The 21080-nt window shown below is 21.3% G+C and overlaps 4 protein-coding genes across 4 annotated transcripts; 1 reads left to right on the forward strand and 3 right to left on the reverse strand.

Annotated features, from left to right (window-relative positions):
• Positions 1 to 2687: 2687 nt before the first annotated feature.
• SRAE_1000137400 (Na+/H+ exchanger family and Cation/H+ exchanger domain-containing protein) lies at positions 2688 to 4638 on the reverse strand (the record flags this gene model as incomplete). The annotated part of the gene is made up of 4 exons (XM_024648321.1): positions 2688 to 3044; positions 3131 to 3833; positions 4072 to 4498; positions 4557 to 4638. 4 exons carry the CDS (start codon positions 4636 to 4638, stop codon positions 2688 to 2690), a joined length of 1569 nt encoding a protein of 522 aa, XP_024502311.1.
• A 254-nt stretch (positions 4639 to 4892) lies between these two features.
• On the reverse strand, positions 4893 to 6302 carry SRAE_1000137500 (Zinc finger, RING-type domain and Zinc finger, RING/FYVE/PHD-type domain-containing protein; the record flags this gene model as incomplete). Its single annotated transcript, XM_024648322.1, has 1 exon — positions 4893 to 6302. The coding sequence occupies one exon, from the start codon at positions 6300 to 6302 to the stop codon at positions 4893 to 4895; it is 1410 nt and encodes a 469-aa protein (XP_024502312.1).
• Positions 6303 to 6762: 460 nt separating this feature from the next.
• SRAE_1000137600 (Novel protein) lies at positions 6763 to 9303 on the forward strand (the record flags this gene model as incomplete). Its single annotated transcript, XM_024648323.1, has 2 exons — positions 6763 to 7389; positions 7426 to 9303. The coding sequence occupies 2 exons, from the start codon at positions 6763 to 6765 to the stop codon at positions 9301 to 9303; spliced, it is 2505 nt and encodes an 834-aa protein (XP_024502313.1).
• Positions 9304 to 12361: 3058 nt separating this feature from the next.
• Positions 12362 to 14685, reverse strand: SRAE_1000137700 (Sodium/potassium-transporting ATPase subunit beta family-containing protein; the record flags this gene model as incomplete). Its single annotated transcript, XM_024648324.1, has 5 exons — positions 12362 to 12514; positions 12772 to 12879; positions 12931 to 13337; positions 14354 to 14600; positions 14647 to 14685. The coding sequence occupies 5 exons, from the start codon at positions 14683 to 14685 to the stop codon at positions 12362 to 12364; spliced, it is 954 nt and encodes a 317-aa protein (XP_024502314.1).
• Between the last annotated feature and the right edge of the window lie 6395 nt (positions 14686 to 21080).

Raw genomic sequence — 21080 nt, forward strand, 5'->3', positions numbered from 1 at the left:
TTTAATGATAAATGCATATAAAATGAAAAAAAAAAATTTTTTTTTTGGTTTTAAAATGCAAGTTGTCCATAAATTTTTCTTTTTTTGATGAATTTCTTATATTATGAGATGTTCATTTAAAATTAAGAAACGATAATTAATGTATTAAATGTGGCGTTTAATTAAAAATTTTTAATTTTTAATATAAAATGAATACTCATTCTTAAACTAATATTTTTTGTTTAATGTATATAAAAAGTATAGTTTATTCAAAGTTTAATTATACCTTAACAACTATATATAAACAAACATATAATAAAAAAAATAAATTTTGTAAAGTTTGAAATAAAATTAATAAAAAAAAAGTTAATAATTCAAGTATTTGAGTTAAACAATGATAAAAAATATTATAATTTATTATAATCAAATATATATATACATTATATAAAAATATTAATAGTAAACAATACATATATGTATATATAATGTCAATATATAATGATATTTTTTGATTACAATACTTCATTTACATTGATTAAATATAATAAAAATTAAATTTTTATATTGTTTATCAAATATATATTTTTTTTTTTAATTTTGTTTCTTTAATAAAATATAATACTTTATTTTATTTTTAGTTATTCAAATACATAGATATTTTTTTTTTTACTTATATATTATAATATCTATATTATATATATATATATATACAGCCTAAAGGTTTTTAAAAACTTCCGTAGTTTTCTAAGTAGTATAATGTATTATGTCTGGAATAGCTGTTTCACAAGAACAATTTATGACAGCTTTTGAATATATACAATTTTAAGTAGTGTGTTTCAGCTTTTTAAAATTAAATGTAATCTCATTTCAATTATATTAAAATAAAGAACGCTTACCACGCCACCCAAATGTATACATTACAATTGTTCGGTAACTACCATACAATAGCTATGCTATGCCAGCGACGCTCACACGTACCATTGGGAGAAGATTGTACCAGGCACAATTATAAGAACATGTAGAAAAGTACAATAAAAAAATAGCTGCATTTATCTATGCAAAAAAATCTCTTTGTAATTGTATGTGAATATATAATGTATATTCTATGGTCACTCTCACTATGTTGAGGGAAGTTAATGCAGTTTCATAGTTATATGCTGGAGACATTTATCGTGCCCGTCTGCGCCAACACTCTAGAAATTTTTTTATTATGTACTTTTAAAAAGGCGGAACAACTCTTTATGCACTCTTCTAAAATTATGTTAAAAAAAGAACTGGGATGGACGTCAAAAAAGAATAAGCTGTATAGAGTTTCTCATTCTTCAATCGACACGGCCTAGTTTCGTTCGCAATTTTTGCAACAGAAGAAACTATAATACATGTTGAAAGAAGGTCACTAAACTATGAGTTTTTGATCTTATGGCTAAATTTTTAATAAATAAATGATGAAATATATCAATTTTTATTTAAGTATTATATATTTTTAACTATATTTTAACAAAAATTCTTATTATAAATATTTATATTTGATCGCCAAAGTTTATTGGTTTTATAATATAATTTAAATTAACTTTATATTGATGTAAATTCTACTTTTTCCATAATGTTTAAGTTAACTTCTGAGGTAGTGTTAAATATTGTTTTACATGAATTAAACAATATTTTATTCTACTTCATCAGTTTTCTTGAACATTTATATTCAAATATTCTATTTAAAATAATTATTTAATAAATTATTATATGATTTATATATAAATTTTTTAAAATTATTTTATTTTACCAATAAAATTCATCTAATATTACAATAATTATAGGAAAAAGCCTATTGGATACTAAACTACTAAAAGCTTATATTTTTTAACTTGAATATACAATCGTGACATATGTGGTTTAGATATAATGAATATATTTGATAGGTATACTAAAGTAAAAAAAAAAAAATATATATATATATATATACATTTTAAAAGATTTTGAAGAAGGTTAATAGTATATTATATTATGTTAATGTTACGCTATTCTTTTTTCTATTATATAAATGTTATTAAATTAAATATAAATTACATTATGATAAGCAAGAAATAAGTATATTTTATTTTATTCTTTGTTTAAAAGATAAAATTTATATTATTATATACTTAAAAAAAAAGACAAATTATATACTATTTTATTTAATTAATAATATAGTTAAAAATTTCTATAAATAATTTTTATTAATTTTTTTTTTAAAAATTATTATAACTAGAAGGAAATTGCAAGTTTAAATTTCAAAAAAAAACTTTTATGTTATTAAAATTTCAACTATCTTAAAGGATGTTATTTTTTTATTTTATGTATAGCTTATTTATGTATTTAAAATAGATATTTCTTTTAAAACTTTTTTTTTTTATAATTGTTAAAGTAAAATATATACTTTAAATGTTTCATTTATTGTAGTTAAAATAATGATAAAATTTTTTATTATGTTTATTGTTAAAGAATTAATATTAAATCTCAAATATTATATATATATAGATTCATTGAATATAACAATATTTTAAATATTTAGAATAACTATTAAAAAATATTTTTGTACTATTTAAAAATATAATTAGTTATTTAAATTTTAATCATAATATTTTAATAAAAATTATAAAAAGAATAATTAAAAAAAATCAAATATAATATTATATAAATATATTTGAAGTTTTATCAAAAAAAATTTTTTTTTATTTGTTGTCTTCAATTATATCAGTGCTTTTAGTAAGTGCATCTTTTGTTGATTCATTTTTTATTGAGTACAATCTAAGTTTTTTTTGTTCTATTTCTTTAATTTCATCATATGTTCTTGCTAAACGGTCACCTCTAGAACTATTGTAGACTGTAAAACAAGGTGCTACATATTCTCTATTGAAACCACTCATACGCCTTCTCCAGGAATGCCTTCCATGAGCTCCTGCTATTGCCTCTAAACCTGCCATTAAATCTTCATGAACATCATGAAATGTTGATTCAACAAGATTTTTTGTCTTTGACTCTTCTAATTTTACATGAAGAAATTGTACTAATGGTTTAATTGTTGCAGCCTAAAAATTATAATATTAAAATATTTTTTTTTTAACTTAAAAAAAGAATATACAACTTTAACATTATCAATGATATTTTAACATACCTGTACAAAACATGTAAAAAAAATTTCAATTACAGATGTTGTTAAAAATAAATGTTTAGCATTTGTAGCAGATTGATCAATAATTAAACAAAGACCTAAACAAATAGCTGCTCTGAATCCACCATATGATATAATAAATTGATCTACCAAACAAATTTTTTCTTTTCTATATTTATTACATAAATATGTTAAGGCAAATGTACCAATAAATCGAGTTATTAAACATGTTGTTACAGTAACAGCACAAAATACCCAATCCCAATGATGATTTTCATTTAACATTGAAATTCCTAAAAATGCAAAAATAATAGCTTCACAGGTTGAGGAGACTGTTTTTATAAAATATTTTACAGTTATCCTAGATTCATCAGAAATGTTTCCTTTTATATATGGTTTCATTAGAACACTACATGTAACAATTGCCAAAATTCCACTTATATGAAATAATTCTGAAAATAAATAAACCATATATGGAACTAGAAAACATATTAATGGTTGAGTTGATGTTATTGAATGAGCCATTCTTGTTGAAAATCCACTAATAGCTGCTCCAACAATACCTAATAATATTCCACCTCCGGCAATAGAAAAAAATGAGACAAGTGTTTTTAAAATGTCAACAGTTGTCAAATAGTCAGTACCTATTTTTGCCATAGTAGATAATGAATGATACAATACAATAATAACGGCATCATTTAATAAACTTAAAATATTAAATTATTACTAATTTTTTTTTAATATACAATTTTAATAAAAGATAGTTCTATTTATTTTTTATAAATTAATTAATTATCTTAATTTAATAATAAATTAACTTTCAATAAATATGTCAACGCTTATATAATTGTTACCTTTCTTTTGTTGAAATGATTAATTATATTGTTTTTTTTTATAAAAATATTTTAAAATCAATTATAAATATAAATTTTTATTTGACATACCTTTCACCAAATGTTACAATATATAGTAGTTGATTAACTTTTACTTCTTGAAATAAGGCAAGTAATGCAACCGGATCTACAGCTGAAATAATTGTTGAAAAAATCATCAAGTCAATAAGAGGAATTTCCATTGAAAAATATGGAGAAAAAAGATAAAGAACACCACAAATAGATGTGATGTTCCATAATGTTCCAACAACGGCATAAATACAAATAGTACCAATATTTTCAAAAAATGCTTTATTTGGAAGAAAATAACCTGCTTCTAGTACAATTGGAGGAAGTAAGTATAAAAAAAATAAATCAGGATGCATATGAATAATACCACCAAAAAATGTTTTAAGCAAATAACCAACGGCAAATCCAAGTAAAATTAATAATGTTGATTCTGGTATTTGTGGAATTAATTTTTCTGTCTTATGAACTCCTATATATCATTTTTTTTTTTTTTCAAAATATTATATATATATTTATTATATTCTTACCTATTTGAGCATAAACAATAGCTAATAGCCATAAACTAATATATAATGGAGTAAGAACATCATTCCATTGAAAATTAAACATATCTATGAATAAAATATATTTATATATAAGAAATATCTTAATTTATTTGTTTAATGATTTATGTATATAATTTAATTTAATAATTATATATTGATGTGCGCAATCTAATTTTAAAAACCAAGGACAAAATAATTTATATTAATAAATAACATAACACTTAAAAGTAAGAAAATAACTTTAATATAATAAATTTTAATATACAAAATATTTTACATTTATAAAAATACATTAATAAAAAATTAAATAAAATATACTCATTTATTTTGCAATCTGAAAACTTCAGGTCTTGATGCATAACTCCATTCATGCCTACATAAAGGACATGCCATATTTTTAGAATGCATTACATATTCTTCTTGATTTGAATTCACATAAGCATCAGCTCGAATCCATTTTTTTAAACAATCAAAACAACCAATTTGTTGTCTACAATGTAAACATTTCACTGGATCAACACATATATCTTCAAAACAAATTGTACATTTTTCTGGTTCACTTGATATTCCTTTGTCAATTTCATCTTTAGGTACAGGAAATGGTTTTGGTGATTCCATAATTTGCCTATTTCTAATATCTAATGTACTTGTACCTTGAGGAAAAATACTTGCAAGTCTTTCTTCCAGTCGTTCAGGTGGAAATTGTATAGGAAAAGAAGAGAAAAGCCTTATACTATTATTAAAGTTTCGACTTCGTCGTCTACTAATATTTGTTGCAAAACTACGAATTCTCCTACGTGTATCATTATAAGAACTTCTACGTGGATACCTCCTTCCCTCATTCATACCATCTATAATATCATCCATAGAAACATCAGGACCATATCTATTATTCATCATTTCTGCAGTACGAGGCCACTCATCATCACCTCTTAATATATTTGCTGGTGAAAAAAGTGCATTTATCATTGTACGTGTTGGAACTAAATTTCCAAATGTCATAAAACTCGAACCTACAGTTTGCCAACCCGCATTTATTAAAGGTTGTCGGGAAGCTACACGATAATCTATTTGACTAGAATTATCAATATTGATTATATTATAAGAAGCTGCAGAATTTAAAATTGATCTATTTATATTAGCTCTTAGTCGATTACGTCGTTGTCTTCTTAAATGGTCATCAGAACCAAATGAAGTTGAAAAATGAAAAACATTTCGATGGTTACGTCTAATATTTAATGAATCTAATGTATTAGCCACACCAGGTGGATTTGAAAGTCCTAAATTTTGCCTACCAGTATTTCTATTTATATTTTGTCTATTATTTCTAGGATTTATTGAATCTCTTGAAAGATTTGTATTTCGTTGACTAACACTAGTTATTGTAGATGAATTTCCTGACTCATGTAAATGACTATTTTCAAAATTATTATTTATATTTTGGGGATTTTCGCGTTGTAATATAGAATGTGAACTAACTCTTGAAGATAAATTTTGTAAGTTTGCTATTCTTATCGATCTTCTCAATTGAACACCAGTAGAAGACAAATTATTAGCTATATTGTCATCATTTGTACCAACATTTATCTGATTTAAATGCCTTGTATTTGGTTGTAAGTTGTTAGATGATTGTGTATTTATATTTGGTATATTATTTCTTATATTTCTAGAGGTACAGGATAATGGTAAACGGTGGTTAGAATTTAAGGTATTTCTACGGGGTGCCATTTATAGTAATAATATTTCTATACTAAAAATAACCTTATTAATAATTAAAAAATATACATAAATTTTAGAAGATAGTCAAATTTTAATTTAAAATTTACATAGAAACATTTATTGACTTTTTTGTTTTATTAAAGAGAGAAATAACTATTATATCATTCTTGATAAGAATTATTAAAAGACTAAAAAAATATTCTCCTAAAAAGAGAAGTGGTAAGTTGTTCCTTTCAATGGACATGTAAAGCGTTAATGAAATAGTGTTGCGTTTGTATGTCTGCCACTCTTTATTATTATTTATTTGTACCTTGTCTCTTAAAATTATTAATTATTGTTTTAATAAAATATTATTAACATATATATTTTTTTTTATGTAATTATTTTATTTTAAATATTTTTTTTTAAAAAAAAATAGTAAAATTTAAATTTTATTGACAAAAAAAAGTCTATTATTTGTTATTTAATTATGGATTACTTCTATAAAATTAAAGATACTGTATCACAAGTTGCTGCACAAGCTAGTAAAGTTTTACCTGGTAATCCAATAACAAGAGAATATGAAGTCAAAGAATTATTAGCAACAGCAGGACCAGGTTTACTTTGGAAAATTCATTGTGGATATAAACGATCAACAAAACAAAAATGTGCTGTTTGGTTTTTTGAAAAGAATGATATTGAAAAATGGCCAAAAGAAGATAAGGAACAATTTTTAAATATTATAAGAAAAAATGTTTTAACATTAACTAGGATAAGGCATAATAGAATTTTAATTGTAGAACATGGAATTGAAGAATCAAGGGAATCTATTGCTTTTTGTACTGAACCAATATTTGCATCCTTAGAAAATATCTTTAAACCAACAAATGCTCCTTACAATCCAGATTTAAAAGATTATGAATTGGAAGACTTAGAAATAAAACATGGATTATTTCAAATAGGAGAAGCTTTGACTTTTTTACATATTGATTTAAAGATGGTACATAGAAATATTTGTCCAGAAAGTATTATTATAAATGAACGTGGTGCATGGAAATTAGGATGTTTTGAATTTAGTTGTAATGAAGTTTTAAATTCTCAAAATATAGGAAATACAGTAAGTTAGAATATCTAGTACTAATTGTTTTTTTAGATTTCTTTTCCATGTTTAAATTGGGATCAACAAAAAATGAGTGCTACACAGGCAAATTTAAATTTTATAGCTCCAGAACATATTAATCAAAAAGAATGTTATCCTTCTTCTGATATGTTTTCTTTAGGAGTTTTATCATATGCTTGTTTTAATCAAGGAAAACCTATTTTTGAACATAAAAATAACTTAAACACATTTAAAAATAATTCAAGGAAACTTGAAGATATTACAACAACTCAAGTTGCAAAAATACCTGCAGAGTTTCAAAATGATGTTAAAAAATGTTGTGCTTTAAATCCAGTGTTTAGACCGGATTGTGCACAATTTACAAGACTTGTATATTTCGATACGATTCAAATAAAAACCTTAAATTATTTAGAAAATTTAATGCAAATGGATCATAATCAAAAGATAGTATTTTTCAAAGGTCTTCTTCAAGTATTTAATAAATTTCCAAAAAGAACATTATTTCAAAAAGTTTTACCATTTTTAAGTAGTGAATTTTCTACACATCAACTAATACCATTTATTTTACCTAGTATATTTCAAATGGCAGAGATGTCAAATAACATTGAATTTTCAAGATATATTTTACCTTCATTGATACCAGTATTTAGTATTCAAAGACCATATCAAATTTCTTTATTACTTTTACAAAAAATGGAATTGTTGTTAAAGAAGACTCCTGAAAGTGATATTAAAAAACATGTACTTCCTTTACTTTATAATTCTTTACTAAGTGAAACTGATAGAATACAAGAGTTATGTTTAACTAATATTCCTACAATCGGTAAATTAGTAGATAGAGATATTATGAAAAATCAATTATTACCAAGAATTTTAAAATTAGTAACAGATGGAAATATTATATCTATTAAAATTCAAGCTTTACTTTGTTTAGCTAAATTAATGCCAAATTTAGAACATTGGATGGTATCAGATCAAATAATTCCAGTGTTATCTAAAGTGACATGCAAAGAACCTGGTGTTTTGATGGCAATTTTGGGTGTTTACAAATTAGCGTTTGAATCGGAAAAATTTGGAATTTCTCGTGAGTTAATTGCTAGAAATACTTTACCATTTCTAATTTCTACATCAATTGAAAATACTTTGAACTTATCACAATTTGAAAGTTTTATGTTGCTTATTAAACAAATGTTATCAAAAATGGAATCAGAACAACGATCTCGTTTACAACAATTAAGTGCTGGACAAGAGGAGCAAAGAGCGGTGGCAGACTTTAATGAATTAATAAATCAAAAAACTTCTACTGTTACAAATACTGATAAGGCAGTAAAGGATTTAGATGATTTCTTCAAAAATACAAATACAAAAACCCCTGAAGTTAGTAAACCTACGACAATTGATAATATTTTTGAGCCAAAAAGTAAAACATTAGATACTTCATCAACAAAGAGCGAACCTAACAATGATTTGTTTGATTTCACAGAATTTTTAAAACCAAAACCTACTGCTCCAGTGGTACAAACAAATTCTCCTTTTAATAATATAAGTTTCCCATCTCCACCAAGTGTAGTAAATTCAATTAGTAGTACCAATTCACCATTAAATTTCGACAAACCATTTTCAAATAATGTAGAAAAGCATAATACATTTTTAACACAACAAACTAGCATCCCATCAATGTCTAATACCTTTGCCAATAATGGATTTTTTAATAATCAAGAACCAACTATTCCTGTTTCAAAACCTGTTGCTAAAGGAAATGACCCATTTGCTGATTTAGATCCTTTTGCCAAAACTAGAGGACCTCCAATGAATTCTTTATCAACAAATAAATCTACAAGTAAAACAAATAATTTATTTGATAATTGTCAAAAATCTGCTAATAATCAACTAAATGATATTTTTGGTTAATTATAAAATATTGTTAATAAGCTAACGCGCACTTCATATGCGCTAATTTAAAATATAAATTTTTAATTAATTATGGACTTGTTTTGTAGTTTTTTGTAATTTAAAAATTTTTATTTATATATTAAATATTCAATAATTTGTTCAAATTAATTTTTATGTGAATAATGCAAATTAATAACTAATATTCAAAAAATGATAATTTGTAAAAGAATTTTTCTCAATAAATTAGTTGTTTTTTTTTTAATTATTAATTTTTGAAACTTTCTTTTACTCTAAAAAGATTTTATTGACTTTTTAAAAGGATTCAGGATATTTTAATTAAAAATAAAGTATAATCAGAAAAACTTATTAAAATCTTTATTAAAAAAAAAGAAATATAAAATAGTAATTATGAAAGTTTATACACAAGTATTAAAAAAAATTTTTTTCATTAATAACTTCTTTTACACATCAAGCACTTTTGACCAAGTAGAATTATTAAATTTAAAATATCTTATATATTTATTTTTTTTATTTACTTTATTTCTACCAAAATTGAAGTTTACAAATATTTTTTATCTTTATATATGCTTAATTACAAAAAGTAATTTATAGGACCATTTGATATTTTATAATTTATATCAAAAGAACGAATAAACTGATTTTGACTTTATTTATTTCATTGAAAAGAAAATTAAAAACTGCATAATTTATTTTTTTATTATCATTTTAAAAAAATTTTATTTTAAAAATATAATTCAAAGTATCTCAAGGACGAAAAATAGAATGAGTATGGTACAGTACACTTAAAATATAGAAAATAAGACTATCCCTAGGCATTCTTTTTTTTTGATAAATACTTTTTTAAAAAACTTATAGAGTTTTATAAAGTTTTGAATTATTTTACTTTTTTTAGCTAATAAAAAATTATCATATCTAATTTCAAAATTAATTTTTTACAAATAAACTAACATTGGAAATATTTTTCCCAACCTTTTTTTACCCTTATATTTAATTTTGTTTAAAAAAACACTTCAAATTTTAATTTTACAGCAAGTGAAAAATATTTAATTTTTTTTTTTTTGCAATATTTCTATTTCAGATGTAATTTTTTTTTAAAAATTATTAAACTTTTTATTCTAGTACATTATTTTTCTCCAAGAAAGATAAAAAAAAATTTTTTCATACAATTCTCGGATATATATAAATATATTTTTAAAGTTATTAATAATATTTAACACATATGATAAAGTTTATTTAAATATTTATTAGTAATTTCGCTTTCTCGTTAATTTTTAAGTAGATTCTAAACCATATTTTTTTTTGTTGAATTATAAATAGAATATAAATTTAAATAAATATTTATATTTACTAGTGGTATTAATAAATTAAAATTTTATTTTTTAAATCCAATGAGATTTTGTTTACATCCCATGTTTTTATATCAAAATTTTTTAACAAACGTAAAAAAAAATACAAGATTTTAAATAAACAATCATTTTAAATCCAGTATAAAAAATTATTTTTTTATATTGTTTATCATAACTAAATTTTAGACAATAATTACTGGACATATTTATTTATCAATATAACTTTGTTTGCCTTCCTATATTAATATAGTCTTTTTTTTTAAAATAAAACTTTTTCCATATCAATTTAACTAGCTTTCCAACTTCTCTAATGCTTTATTTTTTGATAACAAATTTTAATGCTTTTCATAAATTATTTTAAATTGAAAAAAAAATAACATTGAAAATGTTTTCATGTAATAAATTTTGATAAAATAAATATTTTTGTTAATTAAAACCTTTAATTTTACAATAAAAAAAATATCAATAAAATTCTCATACACACAAATATTCTCAGAAACAATATTTTTTCTTTTAGAATCTTACAATTAGATTGACAATAATAAAAAAAAATATATATTTCAACACTTTTAACAATTAAAATTGACCAAATATTTAATTGAATAATTTTTATGATTTATTTTTAAAGACAATTGATTAAAATAATTCACAACTAGAAAAAAAAATAAGTACATAAAATATAAATTTCACTGTTGATGGTAATTGAAGTAAGTGAAATAATCAAAAAGTAAAAGAATTAATTTTTTTAAAATTTTTTTATAAAAAATAAAATTTTTGAAGAAAAAAAATTATTTAAATCATAATTTAATACAATTTAATTTCAAAAACTATATGAAAATTTCCATCACTACCTTCACATTCGACTTAAATGTACTAAGTTAATATGGGGATTTTTTATTGAAAGAACCCGCAAATGGTAGGGTAAGTTTAGGAGGGATATAAAATAGTGATTTTCATACATTCAAAAGAAAAAAAAAAGAGGGTTTAAAAAAGATTATTGAATTATATATTATAAGAAAAAAAAAAGAAAAAGTACAAAAAAAAGTGAATGATAAATGTTACAAAGAAATTTTAATCTAATTTTTTTTTTATTTATGTTTTTGTATATTGATAAAAAAAAACCTAATGATATATAATGTATGACAAGGTAGAAAATAATTTGAATAAAAGACTGGTATTGTAAAAAAAAAGTAAAGATTTCTAAATTAAAACAAAGCATTTATCTTTCAATAGTATTGAAAGAATAATTGACAAAAATAAGAAAAATATCTAGAAACAAAATAGCACTTGAAAAGTGAAGAAGTTATTTGAGGACTACTTTTATAATAATTGTAAGACAAAATAAAGTTGAAATTTGTTAATGAATAACAAATTTCATATATATATAAATATATATATCAATTCATGAGTCACCTGTTGCCATTATTTTAGAGGAAAGCTATTAAAGGCCCATAGTTTTAGACAGTTTCTAAGGAGAAAAATTAAGTAACAGTAGACATAAAAATATAATAATTTCTAGTGTAACGAATTTAAAAAGTGTATATTTTTGACTGTAAATAAATGCTAAAACTCTACTATAACTTTTCTAGAATGGTAAACTTTAAAATGATAAAATATTTGGTAGATAGGATGGTTATGTTGTAATTTAAAAAAATTTAATAAAATTTAGCTCTACTACAATAAGGATATTTAAGCGTTAACAAAATTTTCTACCGAGCATCAGCGGCGTCTGTTTCCTTGAACAATTCAACGTGTACGAGACCAAGGCGAGTTTCAAAATCGTGTTCAATGTTTTTGGCATAGGCACGGCATTCAATCATTACAAGTCTGTTGTCTGGGAGGTTTTCAAATTTAACCATAGCCTAAAAATATGTAAAATATAAAATTAAGTTATCAAAATATCAATTTATATTTATTTATATATACACAAAAAAAAAAACTTTAATCTTGTAAAATTAAATTTCTTTTTATCTTATTTATTTAATAATAAAAAAGATGCGTATATACACACTAAACTTATATATTTTTTTTTCTCTAAATATATAATAAAATACTATAACAAATTTTATTTTCCATCATATTTTCTTAAATATATATATATTTTTTTTTATAAACTTACAATTGGTTGATGGTAATTATCAATGAAAGCATATGGGTAGAATTTTCCGTCAATTCCGGATTCTGGAATGTATGAAACCTTTCCAAGATTTTCTTTATCACTAGCAGCCTTAAATAATTATAAAATTTAAAATTAAATAAAATAAAATAATTAACATACGGTTCCGTCACAATGAAAAGCAATATTTCCTTTTTTATAGCGTCCTCGAACTTCAGATGGGACTTCACTGTCATCATAATTTTCTGGTTTCCACCCAATAAGCCTATTTAAAGAAAGAATAATACATGGTTTTCCCTCCTTAAATCCATAATCGTTTTCTTTTGAGCATCCATGTTTCTCAAAAACGCTGAGATCAAATCTACAAGCACCTTTATGATTGTCGGCATCGATAAGTTGAGAATTTGAGTCGTTTGGACCACAATTACGAGTACCGGTAATGTTGCTATATTTTCCAAGGTATTTTTCAAGTACATCAGTGTATTTTTTATATGAGTTTGGATCTCTATAATCAAACTTAACTAATGTTGATTCTGAATTTTCCTTAATCCATGGTTGATAACCAACTCCTTAAAATATAATAAATTATTACTAATATACTTATAAATATATTATAATAAAAATTTATAATCTTTTTTAAATCAACTACCAATGTCATTAACTTAAATGTAATACTTTTAATGATATTAAAATTAAGTTGTAATATGAAATTAAAGGTAAATATAAAGTAAATAATAAACATAAATATTCTTGTTTTATTAAATTTTTATCATTTATAATACAAAATATTTATTATAATAAGAACTTTTTCTCCATCTAACTAACAAAAGATGAGTTAAAAATATGGCAATGTAACTTATTGTCATCACAGTATATATCAACAAAATGCACTTAGACATTTGCGCAACTTTTATATTATATATTAGCTTTCCGGCTGATCGGATTTCAAAGTAAACATTTTGTTAAAAATGCTTATATAAATTAAAGTTATTAAAAATTGAAGAAGTTAACACTTTCACTCCTTTATTCTAATCTTAGTATCTATATATTTGCACAGTAAATATATTTTATTTTAAGAAAAAGAAAAGTGATCTAACATGAAAGTAATAATTTAGGAGGACATTTGATGAGATTTAAAATAAAATTAAAAACCATATGGTATAATTTGTTTATCTATATCTTTACAAAAATTTTTACAATATAATTAAAAAACCCTATTTAGATAATTGATAAAAAAAAAGAAAGAAGAAGAAAATGAACTTTTTTTTGAGACTAGCATTTTTATTATTAGTATATAAAAATGATATCACTTTAACCTATTTTAAATCAAGTTACTAAAAATATACTTAACTAATACTTGTAAAATTAAAATATTAAAGTCATTCAATCAAATGTAATTATCAATGTTCAAGGTATAATATACATATTTGTTAAAAATAGTATTAAAAATAGGAAATGACGTTATTTAAAATAAATTTTTTACAATAAATAAATAATTAATAAATTATTTATATATTATAAAAGTTAAATTTAAATTTAATATTATTTGATATAAAATAAAGAAAGTAGAATATTTTATACTTACCTGGATTGTTTCCAATAATGGTTCCTTTACCATAAAATCGAGGTACTTTTGGATCAAGAGTATTAAGGAAAGCTTTAAGACAAGCAAGCCAAAAGGCGGCTAGTAAGGAGTAAAATATAACATAAAAGATAGTAATTTGAACCCATGATTTTGGTGTACGACCACAGAATGTCCCAGCATGCTTATTGTATAGAAAACTTGAAAATCCACTTTTTCCTTCTACACTTTTAACGCCATTGGCCATTAACTATAAATTTATATTAATAAATATAAAAAAATAATAATAAACATACAACATTATTTTCTTCAATTGGATTGTTATGTTTAGCCATGTTCGTACCGTCTTTTGGTAAATTTGAATAATCAAACAGGCCCAAGAGACGCTATAAATAATCAGTACATTATAATAAATATAAATAAAAAAAAAATAATAATAATAAATTGAAAATGATTAAAAAAAACGAAGGTTAGTAATATAAGTAAAAAAAATAGATATAAATATACAATGAATATGAAAATAACAAATTTAAAATTATATTTTTATAATTTAAAAAAATATTTATTGAGAATTTTTAAAAATTGCAAATAATTTAAATAAAAACACAATATATACATTAAAATATTTTAAAAAGAAAGTAGTCGAAGAATATGATGGATTTATAAATACTGATCTTCTACCATCTTTTACTTATCTTTCCATAGACAATGATATTTCATCACTTATATTTTCTTTTAAAAATATTTATATATATATATATATAATTCTTGCAATTCAAAACTGAATTTTTTTTAAACTGACATATTTAAAGTATTAGTTTTAAATATGTAAAAAAGCTTTTATACAAAATATTGATTCTAAGATAGATAAGTGATTTTTATTGATAGGGGTACAAATAATAATATTGACAAAGTAAATGACGACAATAGTGGGAGTGTAGACACCCCGTACATAATACTATCATTAAAGCATACCCCCATTAATATAATTATTGTTTATAGAAAGAAGTGTAGTAAATTATGAAAAGCAAAAGATTGTTTTTTATTTAAATTAATTTAATAAAAGTATTTTATTTTTTTTTAAGTTAGTATTATGTTAAAAGATAACATTTTATAACGTAAGTAAAATAAAATAAAAGATATATTAATTTAATATATATAAAAAAAAGTCCTAAAATATATAAAAATAGAATTTTTTAGTAATAAACAAGTCAAAATGAAGGTTTGATCAAAAAATAAATAAAAGTAATATATTCAATATCAAATTAGAGAATACAACTTTTAACAAAATTTTGCTCTAGACATTACAACAATAAAAAAGAATTGACAATTGCGCAACAAATTTTTAAATATCATTTAAATATCATTAGTTGACTTATAATAATATAAATAGTAGAAAAAAATGTAGAATTATAAAAATAAAATAATAACTATACTTTTAATATAATAAAATTCATTCCAAATTAAGAAAATATTTAAGATTTTATATATATGATTGTTGTTGCATAATTTAATATTTTTTGATAATTTTAGCTAAATTTTAAGCAACTAAAGAATAGTAGCAGCGGCAAGAATGTAAATAGTTAGTATGAAAAAAGGTTTTTTAAACAAACCTTGTTCGCAAGCAGTCGCATTACGAGTAAAATTTATTATAAAGAAAAACAAAAAAAAAGTTATGGGGACGACGAGAGAAGACGCTAGCTAGCTAAAAGCGGCATATTAAATGATTTAATAGAAAACATTCATTGAGATAAGAGAAATAAAAGACGTTGCGATATAAAATATATATTTTCTCGGCAAAATCTAAAAACTATATTTTTATTATGTATAAAGCGTTTAAGCTTACTACTACTTTCTATTAAAAATGCCATCCTCCGTCGCAACTATTATAAACTGACATCGCCTACTGAAGTCTGTGTCAAACAAAAATGCTAGATACTTATATACTTGTGCTTTTGTCAAAGAATGACACACAGGCTGGATATACTTTTGTTAATGGTATTCAAAAGAGAAGTAAAGCAATTTTAGGAGGAAAAAATTTTTTAAAAATAAGAAATTGTCCCGTTTTTGAATGACTATATATATATATATATATATATATATTCTTCATCAACGTCATGTCAAAATTTGGGGGTAAACGTAGCCTAAAATAGACTTGCTATTCTTAACATAATTGTAATCAATTTCTATAGAAATCCATGCATTTTATAGATAAGTTATAGTTTTTAAAATTTTACACAGTCGGAAGCATTATATTATAATATTAGAAAAAGAAAATCGCTTTATAGTGATTATTATTTTTAAAAGTTAAAATTTTTAACATCTTAAATTACATCTATGTAGCTAAAAACAGATTAACCTGATAAAATCATTATAAAGTAATTTTATAGTAAAATAAAAATGTTCTAATCCTAATTACTAAAAAATTGAGTAAAATAAAATATTTATGTTAAATAATGATCAAATAAATTATATATATACTGTATTTTTTTTTTCCTATATTATAGTTTACTAGTATTATAGAAGAAATTAACTACATATGCGCACCTCTAATATATAAAAATTTCTATAAGGGACTTTAGCATTAAATAAATTATATAAAATTACTATATTAATTGCTTTTGACCTCCAAAACATGAAATTTTCAATAATATATATATATATTTAAAATAATTTATATGTATATATATATATCTAGTAATGGATATTAAAACACCTGTAAAAATCTACAATTGAGTTAAAATGAGGAGTTAAAAAAAGTTTTTATTTTTTTTTAACATAATAAGAACTATTTGAGACTATATCTATGGTTACCCTGACGACAATCAAAAAATTTAAAAAGTTGACCCAATGAATGTGTATTGATGTTACTTTGCAACCGTAATAAAATGATAATATATAAAAGTTAAATTTTAACTTTTAAAAAAAAAAGAAAGAAGAATGATAAGCGGAAGGTGTAAAAATTTTAGATATAAAAATTAATAATAAATATTATTTTTTTTGGAGTGAAGATTTCTTAATCATCCTTGTTATCTTTATTATATCGTTATTAAACTTTTTTTTTTTTTTTTTGATTTTTATATGTAAGTATAAAATTACTCATATAAATATATATATATTAGAAAATAAATATAAAAGAAGAATGACAAGATACCATCAGTATCACTACAATTATTAATTACAAGAAGGAAATTAAGTATTACACGAACAAAATTATCTTTTGATAAATTTTACTAAAATATAATAAATTTAAACACTTCTTGATAAATAAAAGTTAGGTATAGAAAAATGTGATTTAAAGCATTTCAATTCTAGGCCGTTTTTCTCTCAATCATTCTATATTAAATATTTGAATATAATTAAGAGGTAAGAGAACTTTATTTTTTTATGCATCTCACAATTAATAAATACTATAGTTAAATCATAATATAATTCATTAAAATGACAAAAAAAATTAGTGATATTTTGAGAATATAATTAATATTAAAGTTGTTATAATAAATTTATATAAAATATCATCAAAGTTGTAATCGAATTTCTATAAATCATAATTTTTTCTATCATACACGATAATATATATTGGTCATTTTTTCGTTAAATTATAAAATATTTAATCAAAAATGTTATTATATTTTTCTAGAAAGTATATTTAACATTAAACAATTTAAAAGACCAAGAAATATATATGTATATATTATATATTTCAAAAAAAAAAAAATGAATTTTTGTATTTATGAATATTTTAACAATCTTTAAATATTTATATATGAATGTTTGTTGGAAAGTTTAAAGAAAAATAAAAATATGATAACAAAATAGCTAAAGTACTTGTTCAAAAATTCATTGACATGAAAAATAAATTTTTAGAGTAAGAAAGATATTATATAATACTAGGTAGCACATATAAAATTGATAAGAATGATAAAAACTGTTATAAGATGTCGGCAATTCCAAAGAAATGCTCCTTGAACATTTGATAAGATGGATAGTTTATTGCATATGGTAAAAGAAAATTACAATAAATATTTTTAGTAAAAAAAAAAAAAAAATTTTAAATGTAACATATTTAAGAGTAATAAATTTATGATTACTTTTTAATTTAATACATTATAATTATTGTTATAGTTAAACCTTTCTGATTAATAAATATAAACATTTTTTTTGTACATTAAAATTACAATCTATAACAAACCTTCAAATAATTAACCTGTAAAATTAATCAGATAAAGAGTATATTTAGAAAAAGATTAGTTAAAAATACTTACTACCAATTTGTTTAATTTTTGTTATCATTAAAATAGATGTAGTAGTATTTGATCGAAAATGTTTTTTTTTTTATTTTATAAAATCAAGAAAAATGACGTAATATTGATAAAAATTTCTCTATATATTTTTCATCTACCAAAAATTATGCCTTTACAAATATTTTTATAAAGTTCATTTGTATATATTATATTATAAATGTCTAGGAATAACAACTTATCACTTAACAACATTTAGATAAAATTAAATAATATATTGTTTCTGAGAAAAATAAATTTATAAATGAAAACGAGGGTAACATAGAAATAAAATTATTATAGCAAAATACTAAAATAAATAATTTGTTCTACAAAACACTTATATATCAGCATGAAAACCTTACTTCAAATTATGTATAAATATTACTAATATTTGTAGTATCTATGTAAATAAAGTAATAAGGATGTTGTTAATAAAATAACAATATATTCATTTTAAAATTTTTTTTTTTTTTAAATTTTAAATTATCGGTTGTCTTGACAATTACAAATAAAGTTTAAATTTTTAACTAATATAACATATATCAATATTATATAAAGATAATTAAATGTAACATAATTTTAGATTGAGCAATTTTAATAGTAATATTAAAATAATTATTTAATAATGTTTTAAAAATAACAATAAATATATATATCATTAATTTTAATTAATAAATATTTTTATCATTAATAGTAACATATTTACGTCAATAATTTGATAGTTTATTATTATTGTTATTATAAAAAAAAATTTTTTAATACACAATAAAATTATTACTTTATCATACAAAATTATAAATAAAAAATTGAATTTAATCAAAATATTTCCAAATTATTTTTTTACAATGTAAAAGAAATTAGGAGAATAAATCAATTGATTGCTTTAAATATTGAGAAGCTTTTAAAAAAAAAATTAAATTATATAAATTTTTTTTATCACAATTATAGCAATTGCTTAAACCAACTTTTTGGTTAATTTTGAAAAAGCTTTATTTTTGCCAATATACTCTAAAGATGGAACCTTTTCATCATCTACAACATTCCCTTAACTCTACTTTCACTCAATTACTAAATAGCTTTTTTTGAAGATGACATTATAAATATTGTAAGCTACTAAGCGGAAATAGTGAATTGAATGTATGTGTGTTAATTAAATCATTTTTATGATTGGATAAAAATAAGGACTTTATGTGCTTTATTAAAATAGATATGGATATGTTTTATAAACTGGTATTATACTTAGATTAAAATGGTACAGCTGATAAAATTTTTTCTATCAACAAATTTTTATCAACTTTTTTTTTTTTAAGTTCACTCTCTATTTTAAATATAAAGACTACTTATAGTTTAGAAGATACATTAAAAGAAATAGAGTCAATTTTAAATATTCCATTATATGGGGAAGAGAAATTGCAACTTTATATCAATATCCATTTCCGTTGGATTGTAAAAGTAATAAAAATAATTTTTATCTTGATATTTCTTATCATAATAGTTAATAATCACTGAGTAAATAATATTTTATCATTATCGTCTGATTATAGCTTGTAAAAAGAAAGATAAAAATTACTAAAGGAATGCGGAATGTGCTTATTATATATTTTATAGCATTTATTATATAATATATATATATATTAATGATAAAACTTTAACTATTGCTTATTAAACAATAAAAATATTATTATTAAAAATGAAATTTATACTAAAAAGAAATCATAAAATTTTGATACCAAATTAATAATATATATTTTTTTTAAATATTTTAAAGACTAAAAAAATAAATTAAAAGTTATATGAAAATAATAAAAAAAAAAATGTTATCAAAGCAAACTATCATAAATAATTATTGTAAATTTAAGTGAAAATAATTATTTTTAAATTATAAATATTTGAAAAAAAAAAAACTACCTTGTAAAATGATATTTTATATATATATATTAAAAAAAAAATATGATATAAACATAGAATGCTTTTATCTCATCCATCAAAATCGTATAAAAGTCAATTTTTTTTATATATATTTCAAAAAAAAATGATATCATCAAAATCTACCTTCAAATATAATTGGTACAATGTGAAATGTAAGGGAAAAGATACTTGTAATTATAATATAAATCTAACATTTTTTAATGTAAAAATAAATATTATTGTATTACATTTATATATTATATTGATCATGAAAAGTTAATACTAAAAGAAAAAAGTACTATAAAAAAATTGAAGAAAAATAAATATATATGTATATATATATACATATAACATGTCAAATATTCGTAATTTACAAAAACCCTTAAACTATTCTCAATAATTGCGTGTACATAAACTTATTTATATTTTATTTTTATAAAAGTTTCTCGTCTTCCGTAGGGATTGTTTAAGATGCCACAACCATAAGCCATTCTATGTATATTTCGATAAACTAGTAAAATATTGTCAAAAAGATAACA

The sequence above is a fragment of the Strongyloides ratti genome, assembly GCF_001040885.1.
Source record: "Strongyloides ratti genome assembly S_ratti_ED321, chromosome : 1".
Classification (NCBI taxonomy): domain Eukaryota; kingdom Metazoa; phylum Nematoda; class Chromadorea; order Rhabditida; family Strongyloididae; genus Strongyloides; species Strongyloides ratti.